Source organism: Capsaspora owczarzaki (genome assembly GCF_000151315.2).
Source record: "Capsaspora owczarzaki ATCC 30864 unplaced genomic scaffold supercont2.4, whole genome shotgun sequence".
Taxonomy (NCBI): Eukaryota; class Filasterea; order Ministeriida; family Capsasporidae; genus Capsaspora; species Capsaspora owczarzaki.
This window is the reverse complement of record NW_011887295.1, coordinates 1,293,368-1,316,924: the sequence shown is the minus strand read 5'-3', so window position 1 is coordinate 1,316,924 and position 23,557 is coordinate 1,293,368. Positions and strand designations below refer to the sequence as shown.

The 23,557-nt window shown below is 54.5% G+C and overlaps 8 protein-coding genes across 8 annotated transcripts; 4 read left to right on the top strand and 4 right to left on the bottom strand.

Moving 5' to 3' along the window:
• Positions 1 to 9: 9 nt before the first annotated feature.
• On the bottom strand, positions 10 to 4,111 carry CAOG_03201 (hypothetical protein). The gene has a single exon (XM_004363983.2). The coding sequence runs from the start codon at positions 4,068 to 4,070 to the stop codon at positions 54 to 56; it is 4,017 nt and encodes a 1,338-aa protein (XP_004364040.1). The 5' UTR covers positions 4,071 to 4,111; the 3' UTR covers positions 10 to 53.
• A 274-nt stretch (positions 4,112 to 4,385) lies between these two features.
• On the bottom strand, positions 4,386 to 6,174 carry CAOG_03200 (tRNA (5-methylaminomethyl-2-thiouridylate)-methyltransferase; the record flags this gene model as incomplete). The annotated part of the gene is made up of 2 exons (XM_004363982.1): positions 4,386 to 4,580; positions 4,705 to 6,174. 2 exons carry the CDS (start codon positions 6,172 to 6,174, stop codon positions 4,386 to 4,388), a joined length of 1,665 nt encoding a protein of 554 aa, XP_004364039.1.
• A 433-nt stretch (positions 6,175 to 6,607) lies between these two features.
• CAOG_03199 (hypothetical protein) lies at positions 6,608 to 8,184 on the top strand. Its single transcript, XM_004363981.2, has 3 exons — positions 6,608 to 7,116; positions 7,220 to 7,443; positions 7,634 to 8,184. Exons 1-3 carry the CDS (start codon positions 6,717 to 6,719, stop codon positions 8,066 to 8,068), a joined length of 1,059 nt encoding a protein of 352 aa, XP_004364038.1. The 5' UTR covers positions 6,608 to 6,716; the 3' UTR covers positions 8,069 to 8,184.
• A 71-nt stretch (positions 8,185 to 8,255) lies between these two features.
• CAOG_03198 (hypothetical protein) lies at positions 8,256 to 9,543 on the top strand. Its single transcript, XM_004363980.2, has 6 exons — positions 8,256 to 8,449; positions 8,655 to 8,751; positions 8,842 to 8,908; positions 8,989 to 9,086; positions 9,170 to 9,199; positions 9,289 to 9,543. The coding sequence occupies exons 1-6, from the start codon at positions 8,276 to 8,278 to the stop codon at positions 9,474 to 9,476; spliced, it is 654 nt and encodes a 217-aa protein (XP_004364037.1). The 5' UTR covers positions 8,256 to 8,275; the 3' UTR covers positions 9,477 to 9,543.
• A 4-nt stretch (positions 9,544 to 9,547) lies between these two features.
• Positions 9,548 to 12,139, bottom strand: CAOG_03197 (SRR1-like protein). Its single transcript, XM_004363979.2, has 8 exons — positions 11,783 to 12,139; positions 11,580 to 11,623; positions 11,357 to 11,484; positions 11,182 to 11,277; positions 10,932 to 11,083; positions 10,803 to 10,848; positions 10,265 to 10,722; positions 9,548 to 9,725 (listed from the first exon to the last, which is right to left on the bottom strand). The coding sequence occupies exons 1-7, from the start codon at positions 12,058 to 12,060 to the stop codon at positions 10,516 to 10,518; spliced, it is 951 nt and encodes a 316-aa protein (XP_004364036.2). The 5' UTR covers positions 12,061 to 12,139; the 3' UTR covers positions 9,548 to 9,725; positions 10,265 to 10,515.
• Positions 12,140 to 12,330: 191 nt separating this feature from the next.
• Positions 12,331 to 19,183, top strand: CAOG_03196 (hypothetical protein; the record flags this gene model as incomplete). The annotated part of the gene is made up of 15 exons (XM_004363978.2): positions 12,331 to 14,081; positions 14,180 to 15,567; positions 15,646 to 15,719; positions 16,168 to 16,346; positions 16,526 to 16,655; positions 16,745 to 17,401; positions 17,497 to 17,621; positions 17,695 to 17,808; positions 17,918 to 17,987; positions 18,082 to 18,121; positions 18,223 to 18,340; positions 18,412 to 18,480; positions 18,568 to 18,702; positions 18,805 to 19,014; positions 19,127 to 19,183. The coding sequence occupies exons 1-15, from the start codon at positions 12,411 to 12,413 to the stop codon at positions 19,181 to 19,183; spliced, it is 5,037 nt and encodes a 1,678-aa protein (XP_004364035.1). The 5' UTR covers positions 12,331 to 12,410.
• Positions 19,184 to 19,213: 30 nt separating this feature from the next.
• Positions 19,214 to 21,155, bottom strand: CAOG_03195 (hypothetical protein). Its single transcript, XM_004363977.2, has 4 exons — positions 21,032 to 21,155; positions 20,088 to 20,576; positions 19,699 to 19,928; positions 19,214 to 19,589 (listed from the first exon to the last, which is right to left on the bottom strand). Exons 1-4 carry the CDS (start codon positions 21,093 to 21,095, stop codon positions 19,275 to 19,277), a joined length of 1,098 nt encoding a protein of 365 aa, XP_004364034.1. The 5' UTR covers positions 21,096 to 21,155; the 3' UTR covers positions 19,214 to 19,274.
• A 275-nt stretch (positions 21,156 to 21,430) lies between these two features.
• On the top strand, positions 21,431 to 23,553 carry CAOG_03194 (hypothetical protein). Its single transcript, XM_004363976.2, has 2 exons — positions 21,431 to 21,555; positions 21,645 to 23,553. The coding sequence occupies exon 2, from the start codon at positions 21,672 to 21,674 to the stop codon at positions 23,406 to 23,408; it is 1,737 nt and encodes a 578-aa protein (XP_004364033.1). The 5' UTR covers positions 21,431 to 21,555; positions 21,645 to 21,671; the 3' UTR covers positions 23,409 to 23,553.
• The last annotated feature ends 4 nt before the right edge of the window (positions 23,554 to 23,557 follow it).

Genomic DNA, 23,557 nt, shown 5'->3' with positions numbered 1-23,557 from the left:
AAAAAAAAACCAATCAACTTGTAATTTGACAAAGAAATCCACAGATCACCACATCACACAATCGCATTCTTGCGCCGCTCTTTGGGCGGATTTGACAATGCGGCAAAAATGGCAGATAGGCTCAGGCTCTTGTCCCCCACTGAAGCAGTTGGTCGAGGCGATGTGGACGACGGCCGGGAGCCACCCGACAAGGTACGATGCAGAATGGCTTGCGATTCCAAGGATGGCCTTGAGCCGCCAGAGAGAGTACGCTGCAGAATAACTTGGGATTCAAGACCCTCGGGGGCAGTTGGTGTCACGGAGGCAGTCGCAAAGCTGGCGACTGCACCACTGGCTGCCGAAAGCCGCGGGTCGACAACATCACGAGGATTGGTGAAGACTAGGGAGGCCGAGAGTGAATCGGCAAAATCATCGTCTTCTTCCGCAGGGGCGCCGGTGCCTTCGAGTCCAAACAACGAAGCGCTGCTCTTGCGGATGCCGTTTCGCGTTGCCGCCACGTTCAGCGGAGCGGCTTGCATAGAGGAAGTGGATTGCTTGCTCGGGGTGCTGCCACGGGATCTGGCCGACAGCGAGTCGTATCGCAGTGTCGCGAGAAACTCGAGAGCTGTTTGAAACGTCACCAGGCTGTAGCCGTGGGCACCCAGCATGAGCCCCTCATCGACGAATTGGGTCATCATGTCCACCTGAGCAAGAATGTCGGGAGGATTTGCACGCACAATCACATGCGCCAGCAAAGGCAACAAGTCTTCGCAACCCAGCGACACACGAGGCGCAGCCACACCACCCGAGGCCGCATAAAAATCGTCGACACATTGCTGGATGGCGCGTGTGGTTTTGAGCACGCACTCAACCTTCGCAGACGGTCCGCGCAGCGAACCAATACGACCAAGAATGGCGACTGCTGGATCATAGGGCGAGGGCTTTGCTTTCTGGTGGGACGCGGTGGCTGCACCGCTGGCATTCAGTCCGGCAGCAGTGCCGGGAGCACCTCCGGCGCGCGAAACCACTGTGACAGGTGCCGTCACAGAAGGCGCAGTCAGCCAAAACTTTTCGGCCACGCCCAGATGCGCCGGAGTGACAAAGGCAAATTGCGTCATGTTGTCGTGAAGTTGCTCTTCTTTTGCGGCATGGAAGCCGCGATACAACTGCAGCAGCGGCGCGTGGATTCGTCGGAAAAGAATGGTTTCAATCGCCAAGCGACAGTGCACAAAGCCATCGTCAGAATCGAGCTCGGCAAAGACGCGAATGAGCGAAGCGTGCAGACGGTCGATGAAGCCTTTGACCTCCGCTGCGAGCCTCGGTAGAGCTGTGGTCAACATGGTAGAAGTTGACGCAGTCGCCGTAGAAGAGAGCACGGGCGACGAACCCGTCTTGGCAGGCAACAGGCGCGGCTGAATTGCCGATGAGTTGGCGCCCGTAGACGACGCTCCCGAGGAAAGTGTCCCAAGAGCGGCATTGCTGCTGGAGGACGGGACTGCAAGCTCGCCACTCAGCAGTGTACGGCGGGTGCCGCCAGTGGTTGCCTCGCACTGCTGGATGAATTGAACACAAAACTCGTCGAGCATGCGGCCCATAACATGGTCACGGGATTGCAGCATGCCAATCACATGCTGTGAGATGAGATGCAAGTGATCAACAGACGAGCTTGGGGTGAAGGGCGGTGGTGTGCCGCTGTTGGTGTTGTTGGCACTGGTGTTGTTGTTGCTGTTGTTGTTGGCTTCTTCGTTCCAAGACGCGCTGGCAACGCTGAGTGTTTCCTCCCATACTCGCTCGCGCGAATCCAACGGGTTGTGGGAGACCTTGTTGGATGCGCTGGAAAATTGCTGCTGCTGCACGAGAGCGTCGTCAAATGAAGCATCACTGGCAAAGCCCTTCTTGAGAGCAGAAGCAGACGTGGCCGCCGAGTCGTTGGCAAGACTGGCCCGTTCAAAGTCAACGCGGCGCAGCGTTTCTCGGATGATTTCACGAATCGACATGGCGAAAATCTTGTCACTAAACATGCGATTACGAACCGCAGCCATATGAGACATGCTTTCGACAGTATCCATGAACTGATTGCACATTGCCAAACGCTCGCGCCGCGACAGCCCATCACCTCGTGCCAACGCAGCAGCAGCAGCAGCAGCAGCAGCAGCAGCGGGAGAGCCCGTCAAGACATCGCTTGCCAACGAGGACCGCGTATTGCGTGACATTGGCTGAAGCTCGACAGCTCTTTGAGGAGCAGGCTGGGATGGCGCAAAGAGGGGATGGCTGGACTGGCCCGCAGTGTTTGTGGAAATACCATACAGCTGAGCATGTTGCTGCTGCAATGTTGAAATCGCTGTCGGGGCTGCTGCGGGCACTGATGGCCGGTTTGGCGATGCCAAACCCAAACTGGAATGCTGCGCGAGTGGAGCGCCAGTGGCAGCCAAAAACAAGTCAGCAGGGCCAGAGGCAGCAGAGGATGCACCAAGCCTTGACAAGGAGCTCTGGAGGTCGTCCTGCTCATCCATCTCGTCGGGCGAAACGGGGTCGGCAGCACTGTCGGAAGTGCGGGCTTGGTGCAGCAATTCTGAGATGCGTTCGCGCGCGGAAAGAATTCCGGAAAGCTCGACCCACACGTCATCACGCTCCTTTCGAAGCAGCATCAGCTTTCTGGGCAACACATGAGGGCTGGGGCTTCCTGGAGTTGGCACAAAACTCGAAGAATTGCCAGAATGAATGTCCGACGCGAGCTGCTTCTTGCACCAATCAACCGCGTTTTGTTTCGCCTCGAGTCGTCGCTTTGCCAACTCGGCCGAGCTGGACAGTGAGTCAAACAGGGTTGACAAAAACAGCGAAGGGTAGGCCGAGCCATTTGCGAGGACTCGCGGCAAGAGCACAGAGCGCAAGTCTGCAATCTTTTCTTTGAGTTTGAACGTTTCGACAGACTGGAGGCCAAGTTCGCGGTCGATGGCCTCAATGCACGTTTGCTGCAGCGTGATGCACATTTCGAGCGCTCGAGCGCTGCACGACACGGGCACGATCAATGGGCACACTGTTTCGTGCAGAATGTCCTGCAGAGCGGGAGCGACGGGCTTGTCAGTCTGGAAGGCCAGGGCGCAAGTGCTGTCAACACAGTCGTCCGACATTGCGACGCAGTAGCTGCGATCACTGTCTCGATAGCGACATTGAATGACACCGCGACCTCGAAACCAGGCGAGATCGTCTGCCGTTTCGCGCGAGTCCACCGACGAAACAGACAGAGCAGCCCCGCGGCGCAGCAAATCCGTTTCTGCGACCACAGCCGCTGTCAGCGACGACGGCGATGTGGACAGCATAGCAGTCGCTGATGCCGCAGCGCCAGAGCCAGAGCCAGAGCCAGAGCCAGAGCCAGAGCCAGAGCCAGAGCCAGAGCCAGAGCCAGAGCCAGAGCCGGTCGGCAACGAAGCGCTCGCAGCAAGCCAGGACGTGCCGGCGACCGCAGCCACGGACGGCATGGCCTCACACACGGCGGCCCACAGCACTTCATGGGTCATTGGTGGTGCAGATGAGGGCGACTCGCGCTGGGGACCCTTGCCTTTGCCATTGCCATTGCCATTGCCATTGCCATTGCCATTGCCTTTGCTCGGGGTGCGCTCGTCCTCATTGTCGTCGTCGTTGTCGCCAGCCGGGAAGACGTCGTCCGAGGCCGGCTGAGCTTGATTCATCATGACTGCGTCTGGGTGCAGGACGACGAGGTGGATGTTGTCGAGCAGCGAGAGACGCCACAGCACAGAGTGTACCAGCTGAGCGTCAGCAGCCTCGCGATCCTCAACAGGGCGCCCGTCCACACGCACACGCACGCCGTCGAACGACACGCGGTAGTGCTGCTCGCTCGCAATCACAAGCCCAGCCACGCTCTCGACCACCTGCGACGCAGCCTCGAGCCTGGCAGACGAAGGGGTCGTCGTCGGCGTCGTCGTACTCGACGGTGCTGCTGCTGCTGCTACTGCTGCTGCTGCTGCTGCGCCGTGCCACAGCCGATGCCGCGCATTGAGCAGTGAGATGAGCTGCGGGAAGAGCTGCCGGCACGGCGGAGTCAGCACCGTGACCGACAGACCCAAGTCCATCAGAAAGAGAGAGAGAGAGAGAGAGAGAGAGAGAGAGAAAGAAAGAGAGAGAGAGAAAGAGAGAAAGAAAGAGTGAGTGACAAGCTGAACATTGGGCTGTGGTTCTCTGATGTTCAGTAGTAAACATTGGACATTGGACAGTGAACATTGAACATTGGTAATGGCATGGGCTGACAAAAACGATGAAAGATCGCATAGAACTGCGCTTTGCTGCTTGTGTGTGTGTGCTCGATTCAGAACCTTGCGTTTTATGGCAAGGACAACAAAAGATCTGCCAAGGTTGTTGGAAGAGAGAGAGCCAAACATCTCTCTGCTCTACGGGAACCGCCGTTTGCCAGATCCAATCTCGCGTTTGGGGTGCAGCTCGCGCTCGGCCTGCTGTGCCATCAGCATTTGCAAAACATCGGTTTCGACAATGTCACCGCCGCCGAGACAGACTCCGTCCAGGTACAGCGCAGCAAACTGGCCGGGAGCAACTGCAGCGAATGGCCGATCGAGCTGAATGTGAAGCTGATGCAGACAAAAAGCCAAGTTCGGTGAGAAACAACAGTCGACAGTCGGCACCCGCCAAACAACCCCGTCCCGCCAGCAAAAGCAACATGCATACTACAAAACAACGCAACAACGACCCTACCTTGACTGGACTCGCCTGGCCCGACTCGTCGGATTGCAATGTCACGGTGCAAGGCACAATCGGCGCTCGATGCCGGAATCGCGCACCACAACGTAATTGTTGGCCTTGTCCGCCTTGAAGCTCCAGTGGTGGTACTCCTGCTATCCAACTGGGTGCACTGACCACGATAGACCGCGAGTACATGCAGGACGGGTCTGGTTCCGCGAGATTGCTTGCATCCACCAGCTTGGCTGGAACCGCTGTCGTGCCCGACTTGTTGACAGTGTCGCCAAAGATCTTGTATGCTCGAGATATAGCGCTCGCTTTGGTCACAATGACGGCATTGCGAGCGCTGTCCTTGGCCACTACGCAAAACTGATCGGCTCCACCGGGAAGCCCACGATGCTGACCGACCGTGTACAAAAAGTGCCCCTGATGCTGGCCAACAATGGTTCCATCGGTCAATTCAATGTATCCTGGTTGTGGTGCAATGTAGTTGGAGATGAAACGGTCAAAGCGGCGTTTGCCCACAAAGCAAATGCCGACGCTTTCCTTCTTAGTAGAAAGCTCGATGAGTCCAATCTCGTGTGCAATCCGCTTAACTTGATGCTTCTCCAACCCGTAGAGTGGAAAGAGGGTGCGAGACAGCGCCTCACTCGAGATGGCAGCCAAAAAGTACGTCTGATCTTTGGCCTTGTCGTGCGCCTCAATGAGCTGGGGATGAGGAGACAGTCCGCTTGCAAATGCAGACCGATTGACACCGGCATAGTGTCCAGTGGCGAGAAACTGAGCACCGAACGAGGTTTGGACGACATTGAGCAACGCCTTAAACTTGATTTCGCGATTGCACAGAATGTCCGGATTTGGGGTGCGTCCACGCTGATACTCTTGCAGAAACACTGTAAAGACGTCGTTCCAGTACTCCTTGACAAAGTTGACCGTGCGAAAGGGGATACCCAGCGCTGCACAGCTGAGCGCCGCGTCGCGCATGTCTTGCTCGCCAGTGCAGTGCCCAGTCTCGTCCAACTCGTCCCAGTTTTTCATGTAAACCCCAATGACATCGAGTCCTTGCCGTTTCAGTAGATAGGCGGCGACTGTCGAGTCAACTCCGCCCGAGACACCGACTGCAACGCGAGGCGGAGGTGCACCAGCGGGCCACGTCGGGTGTGATCGCGGTATTGGCTCCAGATCGCGTGAATCCAGACGCAGCTGGCTCACGCCCTTTGTGTATGTCGCTGACTGCTTAAAGTTGAGCAGGGCAGCATCTGTTTCAGCGCGGGTCTTGGTCTCCAGCCAGCGGCGATGTGCAGTTTGCTCTGCTGCTTCTTGGTCTGCATCCTTCTCGGTCGCACTCGCTGGTAGAGACGTGTCGAATGCAGGAGATGTGCTCAGATACTCGTGAAACTGCGTCGAGTCGATCAGTCTCGGTGCTTGGAACGGTAGCGGTGCGTTTGCCTCAGTAGAGTAGCGTCGATGCCACGGCGTCCTCATCATCATCATCATCGACGCTGCGAATCCGGCTGCGTAGTGCTGTATTGGCAATCTTGCGTCCTGATCTGCATGAGCACTGAGCGTCGGTCGCGATGCAGTGGGTGATCCTCTTGATCTTGGTCCTACTGAGAGTGATGACCACGTCGATTTGCTGGTCGTCGCCGTCGTCGTCGTCCTGATCGGTGCACGCGTCGTCGTTGTGCGCAGGTTGATGCCAGTCACACTGCAAAGTGGACCCGCCAGATCGAAGAGCAGCGACCTTCGCCTTGCCAGCAGCATGTGAACTTGACACTTTGACACCAACGTTTTCAGACTGAGCCCTTTTGAGCTTCTTAATGCAACTCCAGCACAAAGCGCTGCATTTGTAATTCGGTTGCTGTTGGATTTCTGTTTCTAACGTGAAACAAAAAACGGGGGCAACTCAGTCTTAGTAGTTTGGCGTTTTGGAACGGAGCACTGTTCCCAATCGGACATCCGCAGTCACATTCACATTCACATTCACAGTCACAGTCACAGTCACTATCAGTATATATCACAGTAAAATGCTCGCTGCCGACGTCGCCAGTTCGAGCGCCGATGCTGGTGCTACTGCTGGACCTGGCGCTGGTGCTGGTGCTGCTGGAGGACCTCCGCCACCGCCGCCGCCAATGATGCTGCCAGTCAAGTCCGCCGTGACCGCCTTGTCATCGTCATTGTCATTGTCATCGTCATCGTCAGCGAGCTCAAGCAAGAAGCCCGGACTGTCGTTGCGCGATCTCATTGGCGAGAAGCAGCCCGAGATGGAGGCCGAGGCCGACCTGAGCGAGGAGCAGCTCAAGCACAGCCAGCTCGACCTGCCCCGCGTCCAGTGCCCGCGCTGCGAGAAGCTCGTCCTCGCCGTCAACATTGCCGAGCACGCCAACTCGCACTCCTCGGAAGTCGTCCCAGGCCTCTTTCTCGGAGGTAAACGCTATTGGAGCCATTCAGGGGTTTTTGTTTCTGAGAAATACTGACGTCGCGTTCACTTCTGGACATGATTGTCAACACAAACACACACAAAACACAGGGATGCGAAATGCGCACAACAAAATCGAGCTGACCAAACGCACCAATGTGCGGCACATTGTGAACGTCGCCGAGGAGGTCGAGAACGTCTTTGAAGATTGTGCGGTCGGATGCGAGTGCTCGAATGGCGTCGAGCACAATCCGCCAAAAGTGCCGCATGGGGCTCCAGCCGAGGCGCGCCTGTTCATCTACCATAGCTTGAAAATCAAGGATGCTCTCGGCGAGGTAATTGCCCAAATCTACGCTGGAATATTGGATGAACTCACGTTGCTTGGTGTTTCACCCCACTCCCCTCACGCTCTTGTGCAACAACCCGGCATTCTCGATTTGCTTGATGTCTGGGCCTGGCTCATTCTCCTTTTGCTCCTGCTACTCCCTCCGTTTTGCTCACTGTGTGACCCCTTCCCCTTTTCAGGATGCGCTCGGGCTCTTTGATTCCACCTTCCAGCTCATCCATGATGCGATCGAGCGCAAAGAGCCTGTTCTCGTTCACTGTGTGGCAGGCATTTCGCGATCGGCTTCTGTTTGTATTGCGTACTTGATGCGTTCGCGCAAGTGGTCGCTCAAGCTGGCCTTCCAGCACGTCCGAAGCGCTCGGTCCATCATCTCCCCGATCAACTGGTTCATCCTTCAGCTCCAAACATACGAGCAACGCCTCGCACAGACCATGGAGCTAGAAGGTTTCCACGGCCAACCTTCGCTCACTGTCGCGGACGTCTATCCCGAGGGCACTCGCTTCATTTCGACGCATATCGTTCCTCCCGCGCCAATACCATTCTCCATCCCTGCAGCGGCCAAGCAGCCAGAGATTGTGTTTGACTCAGAGGCGAAGCGCACCGACTCTTTTTGATCGTGTTTGTTTGCGAGGCTGTTGTTGTTGTTTTCAGTTGTGTTGCGGTGCTGATTTGCCTTCCAGACAAGGAAGCAACCAAATACATGCGAATGTCGGGGCTCGTTCTCTTCCCATTCCATGAGTCAATCCAACGAGATGAGAGAGAGAGAGAGAGAGAGAGGAGAGGAGCTCAGTCTCAATTTCTGTTGCTGTGCAGGACGGGAGATGGCAACGGAAGCCGAGGAAGCCGCGTTCAAGCAGTGGCTCGAGAGTGAACTCCGCTCCACCCTCAAGATCGACGATGCCGTCATGTTCGAGTACCTGGTTGGCATCATTGCACTCGAGTCGAGCGACGATGAGCGACGCGAGGCTGTCGAGAGCTTCATCTCAGAACTCACAGTAAGCAAGCCAAAGCCAAGCGGTGCACGCACTCACAGATCAGCCTGTGGTGATTGTCTGATCGCAGACGCACTCTTTCGTGGTGTATCACGATGTCTCGTCTGAGGATGATCGCGGTGGAGATGGTCCCTCTGCTTGCTTCCAATGGTGATCCTGACACGCATGTGCCTCTCACCTCCCTCCCCTGTCTCCACTTGCTCAATAGGATGTGCCCGTCGATGCGTTTCTAGATCAAGTGGTATCACGCTGGCGTGCCATTGTCATCAGCCAGCAAGCAGCAGAGAAGGATCGACAGGCACTCGGTAAACTAATCAGTTTTGTTGTTGTTGCACAATACTTGAAACAAATTTCCGTGGGGTGGCTGACTATAGACGTTTGGGTGTTGTGGATAGAACGCAAAAAAGCACAAGAGAAGGTCGATGCTATTTCGCGGGAACAGACCGCGGCGATCGCTGCAGAGTGAGGCTTTCGTTTGTTTGTTCGATGCTAAACCCAATTCAGAGATTGTGTTGCTCACACGGAATGGGCATATGTTTCAGAATGGCCGCATCACGCAAAGAGATCTCGCCTGAGGAGCGGAAGCGTCGAGACGCCATTCTAGAACAATACGCCTACGATCACGGCTCTGATGAAGAAGGTATGGGTTAGCTGTGTGACCAAGTGAGGCCATCGATGTGTTCACTCACTTCCGATCAACTAATCCTGTTGCTGTTGCTACAGACTATGTTCCTGAGGATGGCGAAACTGATGGTACGAGCTTTGTGTTGTTGTTCTGCTGCGTTTGTTGATTGGGAGTGTTGGTTCTAATCTTGCTTGCTCTGCTGCGTGCATGATCTCAGACATTCCTGGAATTGCCGCCAACAACAATCAAGCCATGGTGGCAGACTATCACTTGCAGCAGCGCATGCAGGCAAAGGCCGAGCACGAACAAAAGGTTGCTCGCGACAAGGCCCAGCAAGACCGCGAAAAAGCCGAGCGCGAGAAGGTCAAGCAGCGAACACAAAAGCAGGAGCGTCGAAGAATGTAAAGAGGGGATCGAAGGGTGATCTTCAGACGATGATGCTGATGGCTCGAGAATAAAAGAGCTTTCCGAGTTGATTCATGCCGAGTGAAGTTTTCGTATTTTTATTGAATGCTTTTGCTCCACGAATGCCAACAGTCACTCGCTTTGTGCAATATGGCAGCGACATTCAGAGGCAATAACAACACCGTTTCTCCGTCTCAGGAAATGGAGCAAATCAGAATGCTATTGCCGGGGTAGAACTTGTGTTGGCACCTGTTTGCAGCAGATCGGAGTTGATTTCGCAGCCAAAAAGTGAGAGATAACGAGTTGATAATGAACAATGGTATGATTTCTGAATAAGAGGGTGATTCGAGTCTTGTGACAAATCTCAGATTCTGAGGCTTTTTTTTTTTGAGTGAATTCAGAATGAAAACCATAACACTGAATGGATGAATGAAGTCGGACTGCACGACTGCACTTGTTGCTTTTCCACGCGCAATCACTCGTCGTTCGTATTTCACTGCCCTTCATCAGAACAGGAAATAGAGAGAGAGAGGGAGGGTTGACGACGACTGACTTGGAAGGCCGAGAATTGAACGAAAGCAGGATTGTAGACAAGCACCCTGACCCCCCCGCTTCGAGTCTACCACCGCCACCACTGCCCACAACCTCGCTCTGGCAAACTGACGAGCGAGCAAAGATGCGGCCTGGACTCGAGGCCGTGGGCTGATTACGCCGGATCTCTCTCTTCCGGGACCGCAAGGGGTGACCCAACGAATCCATTGCATTGCCAAAGTTGGTTTTGTATGTACCATTTGCAATGCACTTGGCCGCGTCGGAAGCCAATGATCCGACGCTTGCCCTTGAACTCGGCAACATGGTCCTTCACTGCAGTCACGTTCGCGTGGCAGCTGGGGCACTCGATAATCACTTGTGTGTCGCTCATTGAAAAATGCGAGGAAAAGACTGAGATTGAATCGTCATGTACGAATTTGAATATTAGGCAAATACGGTACACACGATGATTGTGCATAGATATGAGAGGAATGAAGTAGCATAGAAATCAAGGAGCGACGAGCGAGGGCACCGTGGCTGCCGAAATGAACTCGACATCGGCAACGTCGTACACGGGCTCGGGTGCCGAGCTCCATTGCGCTTCAGGTAGTGCCTGTAGGGCAGATACGTTGAATTTCACAACACTGGTATCGTTAAAGACGTCATTTCGCACCCGGAACGACGGCAAAGGGGTTTCACGCACGGCGGGAAGCACCTGCAGCAAAATTGGAACAAGCGTGTCGGTCGCTGGCAGGTCGCATTCACATGCAAACGCAGCTGACGCGTGAACTTTACCTGCGCAATGTATGGAAGAGCGGTTTGGAACGACGCGTTCGACATGCTGCACAAAACACATTCACCGTGAGTTTTTTTTCCACCTCCTTTGCCACACCCCCCCACACACACATGCGCATATAGCCCAACCGTTCAGCATATCGGGATAGCGGATTGCCGAGAATGAGAACGCGGGCAAGCGCGGCAGGAGACCAGTTGGCCCAGAGCAAATTATTGTACAACCGGCCTCCGCAGTGAGGCATGTAGAACAAGGTGGGCACCGATGCTTTTCGTTTTGCCTCCTGCAGCGACCACATTGGCCAACCATGGAACGGACAAAAGCGGCGTCAGTCAGCCGCTCTCTCGTAAAGTACGCTGAAACGCGCAAAGAATCGCTCACCTCGTTCTCTGAAATGATGGCTCCACCGAGCTGTTGCACAGCTGCAATATCCTGTACCGTGAATACTGGGTCAAATACATGCACTTGGCCAGGGATCTGCAGTGTGTTCGACGACACAGGTGAGATTTGGCTTTGAGATTCAACACTTTTGTGCAATCTGAAGCTCAAAACCAACCTTCAGATGCTCTTGAAGTGCTAGGCAGAGCGCAAACTGATAGCGAGCCAGCACGCTATCGCTCAGACTACCTATACCATAGCACACAATCTCGCGGATCGTTCCTTGCGCGTCCTGTGGAAAGCAATCTGATCCGAAAACGAATGGTACTTTAGCCTCGATTCTAGCAAGTCCATCAGCCACCGCAACCCCCTTCGCTGAACTAAAAACCAACCCTACGTACCTCGCTGTATTTCTTCGAGAAAGTCAGACTGCTCGAGTTGTTTCCTGAGTGCCAGCAAGTAGTGAATGTGAGTCTGATTGTTCCAATGGGGGTCTGCTTACTGTACCAAAACTCCACTTCATCCTCCGTAGCACATGCAATCTCGTATTCCATGTACTTGTGTGCTACGCATGGCAATAGTGACAATGTGATCTGACTCGTACCTGGCTTCAATGACACGCGCGACCACGAGGCTCGATGGCGGTGATTCTGAGCCCGACCCACCCGCGCCACTGCCCGAGACACTTGGCGATGCCTGTTGTGCCCGTGCTGGTCCTGCGGCGCCGGGGCTCGAGTGGGAGTGGGTGCCGGGATTGGCTGGTTGCGCTCGAGCCGTTCGTCGCTTGCCACTCGCCAGCGTGAATCCGTCCGCCTGCATGATGTCGACATGCCTGAGAGGTGATGACGGTGATGGCGATGACGGTGGGTTGTTGTTGGCCATGATTGCTCGGCCCGGGAGAAGAGTGAGCTGGAGCTGTTTTTGGCGGGAAACAGATTTCTGAGCCAATCGGACAAACAAATGTACGACAAACAGGATCAAAATAACAATGCCTGCGTATTGTAGACAAAGTTTGTCTGAGAGAGCGACCAGACAAGAAGAGCCAAAATCCAATTCGACGATCAATGATGAACAGTAACGCTCGTTGGGTTGGCCAACTCACTTTGAGGCAACGCACTGCTCCTTCTGTCATGGTCCACTCCTTATATTCATCTCAGTGTCAGTCTCAAGTCAGTCAGCTCGTTCCATTTTGCCAGATTTCCCGCCTTTTTTTTTTTTTGGCCCTTTGCACCATGGCTGGTCGCTATCGTCCTCCCGACGACCGTTATGACGACAGTGACGATGATAATAGCAACAGCAGCAGCAGTATTGGTGGTGGTGGTGCTGATGATGGTCATCGTCGGGATGCTCGTTCCCGCGCTGGACTCGCTGCGATCGCGCGCGCCAATCTCGCTTCAGCCAAGTCGCAGTCAAACCCCAAGCAAGCTGCTGCATCTGCTGCTGTTGCCGCCTCTCGATTAACATTGGCCAAGTCCAAGCAATGGACCGTTCAAGACGACGACGACGACGACGACGATGCTGCTCAAAGCCAAAGCGAGACTGCTGCTGCTGCTGCTACTGCTGCCACTGGTCGCCGCAGCACAAGCATACCAAGTGGAGCAAGCCAAACAAGCCTCAACGAGGACCCTGGCTTGTCCTCGCCGGCGGCGTCGTCGTCGTCGCTGTCGTCGTCGTTCAGCTCGAGTCGGAGCAGCGGCGCAAGTGCAAGCAAGCGAAGCCTTCGTCTTGCGCGGGACAATCCGCCAGCCCAAGAAGCAGACACAAGCATCTTAATGACGAACACCATGACGGAAATGCAAGGATATCACAGCGAAGGAGACCGAGGCACTGCCGATGTTGCCAATTCGCCGCGCTCGACTCCCGCCAATTCATTCTCCTTGCGTTTGGACGACGATTTGCGCCAAAACGCTGCGCACTCGGGCCTCCTCACTGAAAACCCCGTGTCAGTGGATCGATTTGGTGCTAATGACAATGCCGACGAGTTGCGGGTTCCTGGGAATCGTCCACTCCCGCGCCAGTTCAGAGTTCAACCAGACAGCGAGGAGGCCGATGATGATGAGCTGCCAACGGTACTGTTTGTCAAGCAGGCTCAACAACCCGCTGCCACAAGCACACCACCACGACCAGAGTCCCTTGTATCTCGGCGCACCGCCGTCTATTCAGCCAACACCCAATCTTCCGAAAGCGACAAGCCGTCTCGCGTGTCTGGTCCTCTTGACGCGTATTTTGCCAAGTCGAGCTCTCGCCCGTCATTCAATCCTCCATCCCCACCGGCAGCTGCATCAATGGCCGGTGGGGCTGCTCACGCTCCCGAAGACTTGGGCGTGCCCTGCGAGTTTCCTGATCTTCCTCAGCTTCGTCGGCCAATTCCGCCTTCAATCCCCGTGTGGAGGGTCCCTTCCCAGTCTCAGTTGATTTCAAGTCTGTGGTCTGCACTGTGGCACCATATTCGAGTCTCGGCGCTGAACGAACAGCTGGGTGCATCGAGTGTGGTGGACTTTACTGCAGCCTTGTCGCCACTCCGAAGCTCTGCAAAGCCCTCGCCTGTCAAACCAAGCTCGTCTGTGGTGTTTCATCCGTCCTTTGACCAACGAACGACGAATCTTACCTCGCTTCATGATGGTACGAATGGTGCAAACACAACGTCCAGCGGAACTTCGGAAACTCTTACACTCGCTGCCGCAACACCGAGCCCGGCAAAGTTGCCCTCGCCGTCACCCCCTCGTTCAAAACGGCCGCTCGAGACTGGCTCTACTTCTCCAGATTCAGACAGCGACGCTGGTCAGGATGAGGCAACGCGCGTCACGCAACTTTCCATTCCTGCTGTGAGCCGACCGGCCAAGCGTGCCCGAGCCATCGTCTCCGATGACGAGGACTACCCTGTGTATCGGCCAGCGAATCAGGTTTGTACATCGTTCGTGTATTGCGCTTCAAAGCCAAATGGCTCAAAAGGTCGATTACGATGAAAGCTCATTTTTCTCTTGGTTGTGCATTCTTGCAGATATTGGACAAGACCTGCTCGGCTTGCCAAGTTTGCGTACCTCTGGCAGAGTATGATGCACACGAGGCTGCCTGCACCCGAGCCATTGAGGCATCCCGGAGCACACATCGCTCGCCAGCCGACTCTGCCGAGTGTCCGTTCTGCAATCGCAGAATTGCACTCGCTCGTCTCGACAAGCACACGGAAAAGTGTCAGGCTGTTCCATTCCAGGACGACGACGACACTGAAGCTCCTGCTCAGTCCTCCGTCAGTCCACCATTGGTCATGTCGCCAGAAGTGAGCGAGATTGCCTGTCCGATTTGCAGCCATTCGTTTCCTGCAAATCTCATCGAGGCTCATGCGAGTGCCTGTGTCGGAGACGCGGATGTTGATGCATCTCTCATTGCTGATTCGTATTCATCGGCACCAGCTCCGAGACTCGACGCTGAAGATGCCAGCAGCTCCGCCGCGAGGCATTCTCGTTCCCGAGAAAGCCACGCTTCAGAGGCATCTTCTGGATTCCAACACCACCCCTTGTCCAAACGCGCTGCACCTTTACATTCCTCAGCCAAGCCAGTTGTTATGGAAATTTTGTCCGATAACGATGACAACGAGAGCGACAACCAACGAAAGTTCTCATCTGCGCGCGGCGGCATGAGGGACTCGACCGATTCCGCTCACACGTCAAAACAACCAAGAAGTGCCTCGAACACGTTTGCGCGTGATGATTTTGGCAAGCGATCGTCCAGCCGCGGCAGCAACCGTTTTGCGAATGACATTCACGCAGACGAGGAAGACCAGCCCGGCAGCGCAGCAGACATGTTTGCGGGTGACAGCATGATGGCGGGTGCTGCGGATGATGTCGACGACCTTGAGGAATTCGACGATGACGACGAGGAGGAGGATGAGGATGAGGATGAGGACGACGATGTTGATCTGAATGATGACGACTCGGACGAAGGTGGTCGCAGCAGTCCTTTGGCCAACTTCCAGCCACTCGGCTCGGCCTCATCCGGATTTGATTATCGCGCACAATTCCTTCCCAAAGCCGCTCGTGGCACGAAAACCAAACGCTCTCGTGCATCCATCGACAGCGCTGCAGGATCATCTGAATCGTCCAGCGCATCCAGGCGTTCGTTCTCAGGGCGCAGGGGCAGACGTGGACGCGGGTCTCGTCGTGCCAAAGGATCTGGTGGGAACCAGACACGCAAGTCGAGCGCTGGCAAGTCGAGCGCTGGCAAGTCCAGCTCTGGCAAGTCCAGCTCTGGCAAGTCGCAGTCGACCACTGCTAGATCAATTTCCGTCATTACTGCGGCCCCTATGCCTCATTCCACCATGCACCCTTTTGCATCAACCATTCCTAGCGTGTCGAATCCACCCAAGAAGCGCACAGCGCCCAAAGATTTCATGTGAGAGGGATTCGTATTGTTTGATTGCTGACTGCCTTTTTTCATTGCACTCATTTTTGCAGTTGTACCTTCCCCTAGAACGACCGGCACCAACTATTACGCAGGCGATGCAATGCCAATGTCGGATTTCTCTGAATCGGGAAGTCGTTTCAGTGACTGGTCCGAGACACGGCATGGCAAGCGACTCTAGCAGAACAAGCCGGCCGTTCACGATGGCAATCGGCTGTCGCTGGTCGGTAGCCTGATGCATGTATTTATTGAGCACAGCCCCTTTTCTAGGCACCAAGCAGAACCGTCTCGTTTCTCGTTTTGGTGAAGCCGAAAAAGCAAGCAGCGCTTTATTTTTTGTTGTACCAAAATCATTGTATCAACAGTAAAACCACTAACAAACTACATTCTCATGGATCATCCATACCAGTCGAAGTATTGTCAGTCATTCCTCTTTATTCAATGCCGCTCTTGTCGCTCGCGTTAACCTGTAACTTTGATCCGCAATTTCAATCTCGCAGCACTTGTTTTTGCCCTCGCCGCGCTCACTTTGCAAACCCGATTTCCTACTTGTATTGCCCCCCTGATGTCTTGATTCTGTAAATCTCAAAGTGCAACAGCAGCCGCCGCTGTACATCCAGCTGTACCAGGCTGCGGTGGCCGGGTCACCAGAATCCTATCATGCATCGGCACCGTCCAGCCGCGTCGCCACGTCGAGCGCTCTCGTCTCAAGCGATGCTGTTCACTGCATCTTGTCACGCTCAGGACTGCCGCGGACTGTGCTCGCCGATGTGAGTGTGGTCGTTTGAGGTCGAATTGTTGCTCAGCATTCAATCTCGCAGCACCCAAAGCCACTTGGCTCCATTGTCCCGACCCAATTCAAAACATCCATGCATTGGATTGGCTTGTATTGTGGTTTCAACTCAACTTGCTCGTCTCCCATTCGGGACGACTGTTGCTGGTTTCGCAGGTCTGGAACGTCGTGGACGAAGCCCAAAATGGATGCCTGGCACGCGATGGATTGTTCGCAGCACTCGCTCTCGTTGCATTGGTCCAGCGAGGCTATCCTGTTAGCGAAGCAGAGCTCGCCAAACTAAGAGGTAGGGGTTTGGACTGAATGCTTTGGACTGATCGCTGGAGTGACTTGGATTTTTTTTTTTTTGGGAACATTGACTTTGATTTTTGCCAGAGCTCCCGATTCCGCAGCTCCGAGATGTCAACGACTTGTTCCTCGAGTTGCAGTCTCTGCGACGCCAGGCAGAATGGAACACCAGCGGCATCACGAGCTTTTCCATCTTGCCAGAATGGATTGCCGAGACTGCTCTTGACGAAGTGTTTCCATTCGATTCTTCGCCGTCTGCAAGCGGGCCGGGTGCGGCTGGGTCCAACCCCAGCGACGCCGTTTCGGATGCCGGTCAAGGGGGCAGCACTCCAAAACGCCCTCCACGCAGCAAGTCGACGAGCGGCGGAATGGCGGCTTCATCTTCACCGACTGCCTCGAAAGAATCGCTTCCCTCCGCGGCAGCAACCTCCATTCCATCTCCTACAACAAGCATATCGACGACGCCCGGAGATCAAACGCAGCGCATTCATCGGGCGCGCGAGGTGGCCCGTCGATACAACAGCAGCTTTAGCCACATTCTGCAGTGGGAATCGATCGAGCTCGCATTAGTTCGCGAGAAATCCGGTCTGATCTTCAAACATAACACGTACACGGTCATTTCCAAGTCCCGTGGCCTGAAAGTCATTCGGCGATACACTGATTTCGAGGCTCTCGACGATTACTTGGTTCGGAGGTATCCTTTCCGCATACTGCCGCAGCTCCCGAAGAAGGGCAAGATAGGAGGTGAGAGACTCCTCTTACTTTTTTTTGTTTGTGTCCTTGTTTGGTGGAGCAACAACAACAACAACAACAACTCATTTGTTTTTCTGGTCATGCAGAGCACGACGATCGATTTTTGGAATCCCGTCAAATTTCCCTCAGACGGCTGCTGAACTTTGTGGGCCGGCATCCCGTGCTAAAAGATGACGATGCTTTGCAGTTTTTCCTTTCCGACACCTCTCCTGTAACTGCAGTGATTGAGATGCACGAGATTGCGACGTTTTGTTTTTGTTGCTGCTAACTTTCGTGCTGTGCAGGATTTTTTGGCAAAGTTCAAGCTCTTTTTCAAGGATGTCAAAGAAGAACCGGCAATTATTCTTCCAGAGGGACCCAGTCTGACGCCCGAGCAGATTGTTGATCTTGGAGAGAAGGTTTGTGTTTCTTCAATCTTGCATCGTGTCCCTTCCCCCCCCCAATCAACAGCACCACCGAGTGATCTCACCACCAATTCTTGGATCAAACTCTCCTTTGCTCATGTAGACACGAAGACTGTATGATGGGTTTGAGTTGCTTGTGCAAGTCTGCGACAGAATGATTTTGCGGTCGCGAGGTATGCGACTCGTTCCATTGATTGGTTTTGGCACCATTTATGTCATGCCGCTTAACTGACTTGCTGCTTTATGCGCTGGAACTCCTTCTTGTAGAATTGGAGGCAGATATGCACCGACTTGCAGCCGAGTTCGGGTACGTATTTTCGCGCCTTGCTTCTTCTCACTCAAATGCGTTTCATTTGACTCAATGCCGGATATGCATGCGGCCTTTTGGTGTTTGCACAACAACAACAGTGAATCACCTCTCACCCATACTTGGGATCCTGCATGTGCGCATTGCGAGCTGCTTGCGAAATCATTCGTGCAGCTTGGCCAATCCTTCGGACGCGTCGCCCAAACAGCTGCTTCTAAAGTACGTCCTTTGCTTTTGGGCACATGGTCGTTCGTGACGTTTCATTGACTTCTCCCCTTGCGCCACTGCAGGCCGACATCGAAGAGGAATCCGTGTCTGATCACCTGAACTACATGCTCGACGTCATTTCCAGCTTTAAGGTTTGGAGTATATCGTTTTTTTGTGTCCATCCAATCTTTCATCTCGTGAAATCGACCAACAACTCACTGAACGAGCAAATCGAACAGGATCTGTATCATCGAGTTACAGACAGGGCCGGGAAAGGCAGTCAAGATCAACATCTTGTGCGCGCGTCTTCCTTTTTGAAGAACAGTATGCGCACGCTCAAGGGTGCCGTCTCCAAGAAGGACGATGGGCTGGAGGTTTGGCCGCGATGTTTTTTTTTTTCGTTTGTTTGTTTGTTTGCTTGTTTGTAGAATGCTTCATTCCTTCGTTACTGACCGTACACTTGCCCTGCCTCACAGACTCTCGCTCCCACTGCTTCGAATCCACACACGTCCTTGGCCGCAAGTGGTGACATTGATGCCGGAGTTAGCATTTTCGGAAAAGACCCTCGATCAGTGTTTGCGCGGCAGTGTGTCGCGCTGGAGGCACGGCTATTGCATATCTATCTCGCACATGTGCCTCAAGCAATTCAGTTACTAGCATCGTCCCAGGTGGTTGGAAATCAAGAGGTACAGTGCGCTGTGAATTTGTTTGCGTTTTTTTGGTTTTTTTTTTCGTTTTTTGTAGAAAATTCGGCAAAGTCGCTGACTCACATGCTTGCCGTTGGTTTTGTCGTTTCAGCTGAGCGCGTCTTGGACCACCATTCGCACAATCGCTGACGGTCTTCTTGATTCATAAATAAACAAAGGATGACAGTGGTGAGACCGATTCGCTTTGGGAAATGGTTTTATTCGACAATGCCAAAGCGCCTCTTTGCGTGAGAGTGCAATCACGTAACAAAATGCTGAACACGCTGAGTGATCGCGGCGCGGCATACCGGGCACGCATTGCCGTTTCGCAGAATTTTAGTGTCACAGTCGGTGCAAACCACATGATGCCGACACGAGCCGTAGGTGACGTTCCTTGGCTGATCGTTGCACGCGATACACATGATTTCACCTTCCAGCATGACTTGCTGGTCTTCTAAACGCCTGACTTGGTGTTGATGTTGTTGCATCGCCACTTCAAACTCGTGTTGTTGTCGTTGCGTCTCAAGCGCAAAGCGCTGTTGCTCTAAAGCGAGCTGGTTTCGAACTGCCTCCATCTACAGAAAGCAGAAACAAAAAAAGAAAACGCATGAATGAAGAAACGAGAGGTGAGAAAAGGCAATGAAAGACATCCGCAAGTCAAGAAGAAAACAGCAACAAACGCACCTCTTCGTGAAGACGAGCGATGGCAGACTCAGATGACTCAAGCTTGGCAGCCATGTCGGCCTGGGTGCTCATGAGCTTGACGTTGTGGTCGACAAGGGCGTCGTTGTGGGCCTCCAGGAAGCGCACGTTAGCGGCGGGGTCCAGGGGCTTGTTGACAACGTGGGGAGAGGGAGCAGGAGCGTCGGCGGTGTCCGCCGATTCGCGATCGTGCGCAAACACGTCCTTGAACGCTACGACGAGTTGGCACAGAAATGTCAAGCCAGCAACAAAAGCAAAAGGTCTGGTGGTGAGGGACGAGGAACTTGAACGCCAACCGTCCATTTTTGGATTGAACCGGATCCAACTCCCAAGCCAACTTCCCCCAACAACCAAAAGAATACCACCCATACCTAGACAAACAGCAAGGCCGACAGCGCCGAGGGTGGCTGCCAGCGAGCCGGCGGAGTTGCCGAACGCGCGGCGGACCATCTCGCCAAACTGGAACGCGCCATTGATGGGCATGGCGACGGCGACCGGCTCAGAGTGCTCGCCGTGGAGGCGTCGGTAGGCCGCTGAGCGGGATGCCTGGGACGCAGACGAGTGGAAGAGCCGCGCATGGTGATGGCTGCCGAGCTCAATCACGGCGGGGTGGACGAGCGGGGACGGGCCGTGCGCCGCCTGGATGGAGACGCTGTTGTTGCCCGAGCGCGTCGCTGCGTACGCCGGCGACACGGGGATGTTGGCGTACGGCAGCACAGCAGCACCCGCGCCCGTGGTCTTGGTCGTCGCGTCGAAGGTCGGCGGGATTTGCAGGGCGGCCCTGGTGGTTGTCGTTGTTGTCGCGTAGGTTCGCGTGGTCGTCGACTGCGACGCCGTCTTGGCGCCAGGGCCCGCGAGCGCTGCACAAAAAACACATAAACAATTTTAATTGTCAAAGGTCAAAAGGTCAGAGCATGTGTGGTGAAGCCATCTTTCACGTCATAGAACAACGCTCAAAACGCTCGCGTCATCGAAACTTTGATTTATTTCGGATTTTTTTCTTTCTTTTTCTTTTGTTCTTTTTCTTTTGAGGCTCATTCTTGTTCTGTTTCGCTTTGATCATTTTCATGCTTTGTCTGCTTGTCAGGAAATCGTCGTCGTTTTTGCGGCGTGTTCCGTTCGTTGGGACGCGCAGAACAAGAGCAACACAGCAAAAAAGCGAAAAAAGCGAGACGGCAACAAATGTCTTGGCGAACATCCAAACAAACGCTGTTGCCCTCCTTCGCTCCTCTGTCTTCCGGCTTCCGGCTTCTCGTTACATTGCATGATGACATCCTCCGTTGCAGACGGGCGGATTTCCGAGGAAACGACTCACCTCCAATGCGGGAGAGCAGCACGCGAATGCCCTTCGCAGCCACGACGGGTTGTGCTTTGACCATGATGAAAAGACAAAGAAGAACGAAAAAGAAGAAGAAGAAGAAGAAAAAAAAAAAAAAAGATGGAATGAAATCGCATCCAAAAGCAGAATGTTGATCTTCTCTCAATTATTCGCTTTTTTTCGGAGCGATCTTTATTGGATGACAGAGAAAAAAAAACCAAACAAATTTGCAGAATTGTGGAATTGCATGTTCGCAGGAAAAGGCAGGACCAGAAAAACGAAAAAAAAAAAAAAACCGAAGGGCCAAGCTTGTTGGACTGTACTCTCTCAACCGCTGCCCCGACTTGACACACACTATGCATTGCGATGACTTTGCTGTTGTTTGGGGGGGAGGGAGGGCGTTCGAATAGAGTCGCCGAAATCGCGGCAGATGTCGATTTCCGAGAGGCGTTTTTCGGTCTCAATGTAAACTCGGTCGTTCTTCATTCCACTTTTTTTTTTATTCCCTTCTGGTTTGTGCTGTAACCAACTTTATTGATCGAATTCGTTGCGTTGCGTTTGTTTGTTTTGATCTTTAACGTTTGATTGTTTTTTTTTTAACCCGCTCCAGCCATCATTTAACGGCAATTTATTAACAATGCGCCGCGGCTCAATCCCAGCACGCGTCGCCGCCGTGCGTGCCAGCCCCAAGCTGACGATGACAACGCCAACGATGACAAAGATGATGATGATGCACATGATGATGATGATGCTGGTGGCGGTGCTCGTGGTGCTCGCAGGCGTGGGCGGCCAACCCGCTCATGCCAAGCGGATTGCCGGCAGCCCGTACCCGAGCTCGCCGCTTCCCGCCGCGGTCGTCGTGACGATTGACGACGCGTACCTGTCCGTCGCCCAGCGCGTGCTTGTCAACACGCTGCAGGGCCAGCTTGCACGCAACGGCCGACCTGCGCTCTACCGCTTCTCGTCGAACAGCACGCTCGCGGGGACCTCGCAGGACTTTGTGCTGTGGCTGGAGCAGGCCGCGCTCTCGTTCGGCGTTACGCCCGACCACTCGATCGAGCGCAACCTCACCGCCGTGCTCACCCGCTTCCGCTCGTCCATTGCCGGGTTTGTCCTGTACGATGGCGCCAACCCGTCGTTCGGCGACTCGGTCAACGTCGCGCTGTCCGTGTGCGCCGCCGTGCCAGGCGCCATTGCGACCGATCCCACCAACGTGCCGCTCCTGCAATCGCTCGGCCTTGTCCAGCTCTACGACGTCCGCGCTTCGACCGGTCGCAGCTTTGATTGGGCCCTCGACACATTCGGATCCGCCTTCAGCAACACGACCATTACCTTCCAGACCACCGCCATGCCAGACCAGCTCAGCGATTGGACTGTGTTTTCTCAGTCGTTCAGCTATTTCATTACGAGCGATCTGAACGCGTCTGCCACCGCGAAACGCGCCTTCTCTCGGCTCGACCAGTCGCCGCTTGCCGCGCTGTTTGGCTGGGGTGTCAGCGAAAACGGATTGGTCGGGTTTGCCTCGGAGCACCACGCCGTCGTGCATGCTGCGGACTGGGCCATCAACCTGTCCGTCCTGGCCAACCTGAATGTGTCCAGCACGTTTGCGCTCACCCAAAAGACGCATGCGAATGACGTGCCGTCGCCGCCGCCGGCCGTCCACACTGTCTGCTTCTTGATGACGGACGGCGACAACATTCAGTGGCTGCTCACCAGCTTTATGGCCTGGTACAATACCACCGCCAAGGGCAAGACCAACCTTGGATGGACGATTTCTCCAGCGCTCTTCGAGCTCGCTCCTGCCGTCATGCAGTACCTGTACGACACGGCCTCGAACGGCACCACGGCTGGCATGCCCGGCCGCGACTTTTTCGTCGCCGCGCCCTCGGGCCTCGGCTATGGCTATCCCAACAGCCTGCCCAACATGGCCGAGTTCTCGACGCTGACGTCCGACTTTATGGCGGCGACCGATCTGCGGATTGTCAATGTCATCACCACCGACAACGACAACCCGACCAACAACCTCGACAGTCTGATCGCCGAGCCCAACGTCGACGCGGTCTTCCTCTACCCTTACGACAACTATGCCCTGCTCAACGGCTCACTGACCTGGATGAACGGCAAGCCTGTGATTGGCGGACGCTACAACCTGTGGAGCGGCACCTTTGAAACGCCGCAGACGCTCGCAGCCAAGATCAACGCCTTGCCGCGCAACATTCAGTCCGCCGACTCGTACACGCTCATTCCAGTGCACGTCTGGACCAATTCGGTGCAGGATGTTGCCACGTGCGCTTCGTTGCTCCAGGCCGGCGTCGACGTTGTTACTCCCGACGTGTTTGTTCAACGTATTTCCAAGCACGTTGCGCGCACTTGAAGCTGAGTGTGAGGTGTGAGCTGGGATGGAAGCAAGGGAAAACAGCATTCCTGGTTTCTCATTGTGTTCGTTTTTGACTCGATCAATTCGCACGCACAGAACGTCTTGAAGAAATACAAACAGAGAAAAACAAAACAAAAAAAACTCAA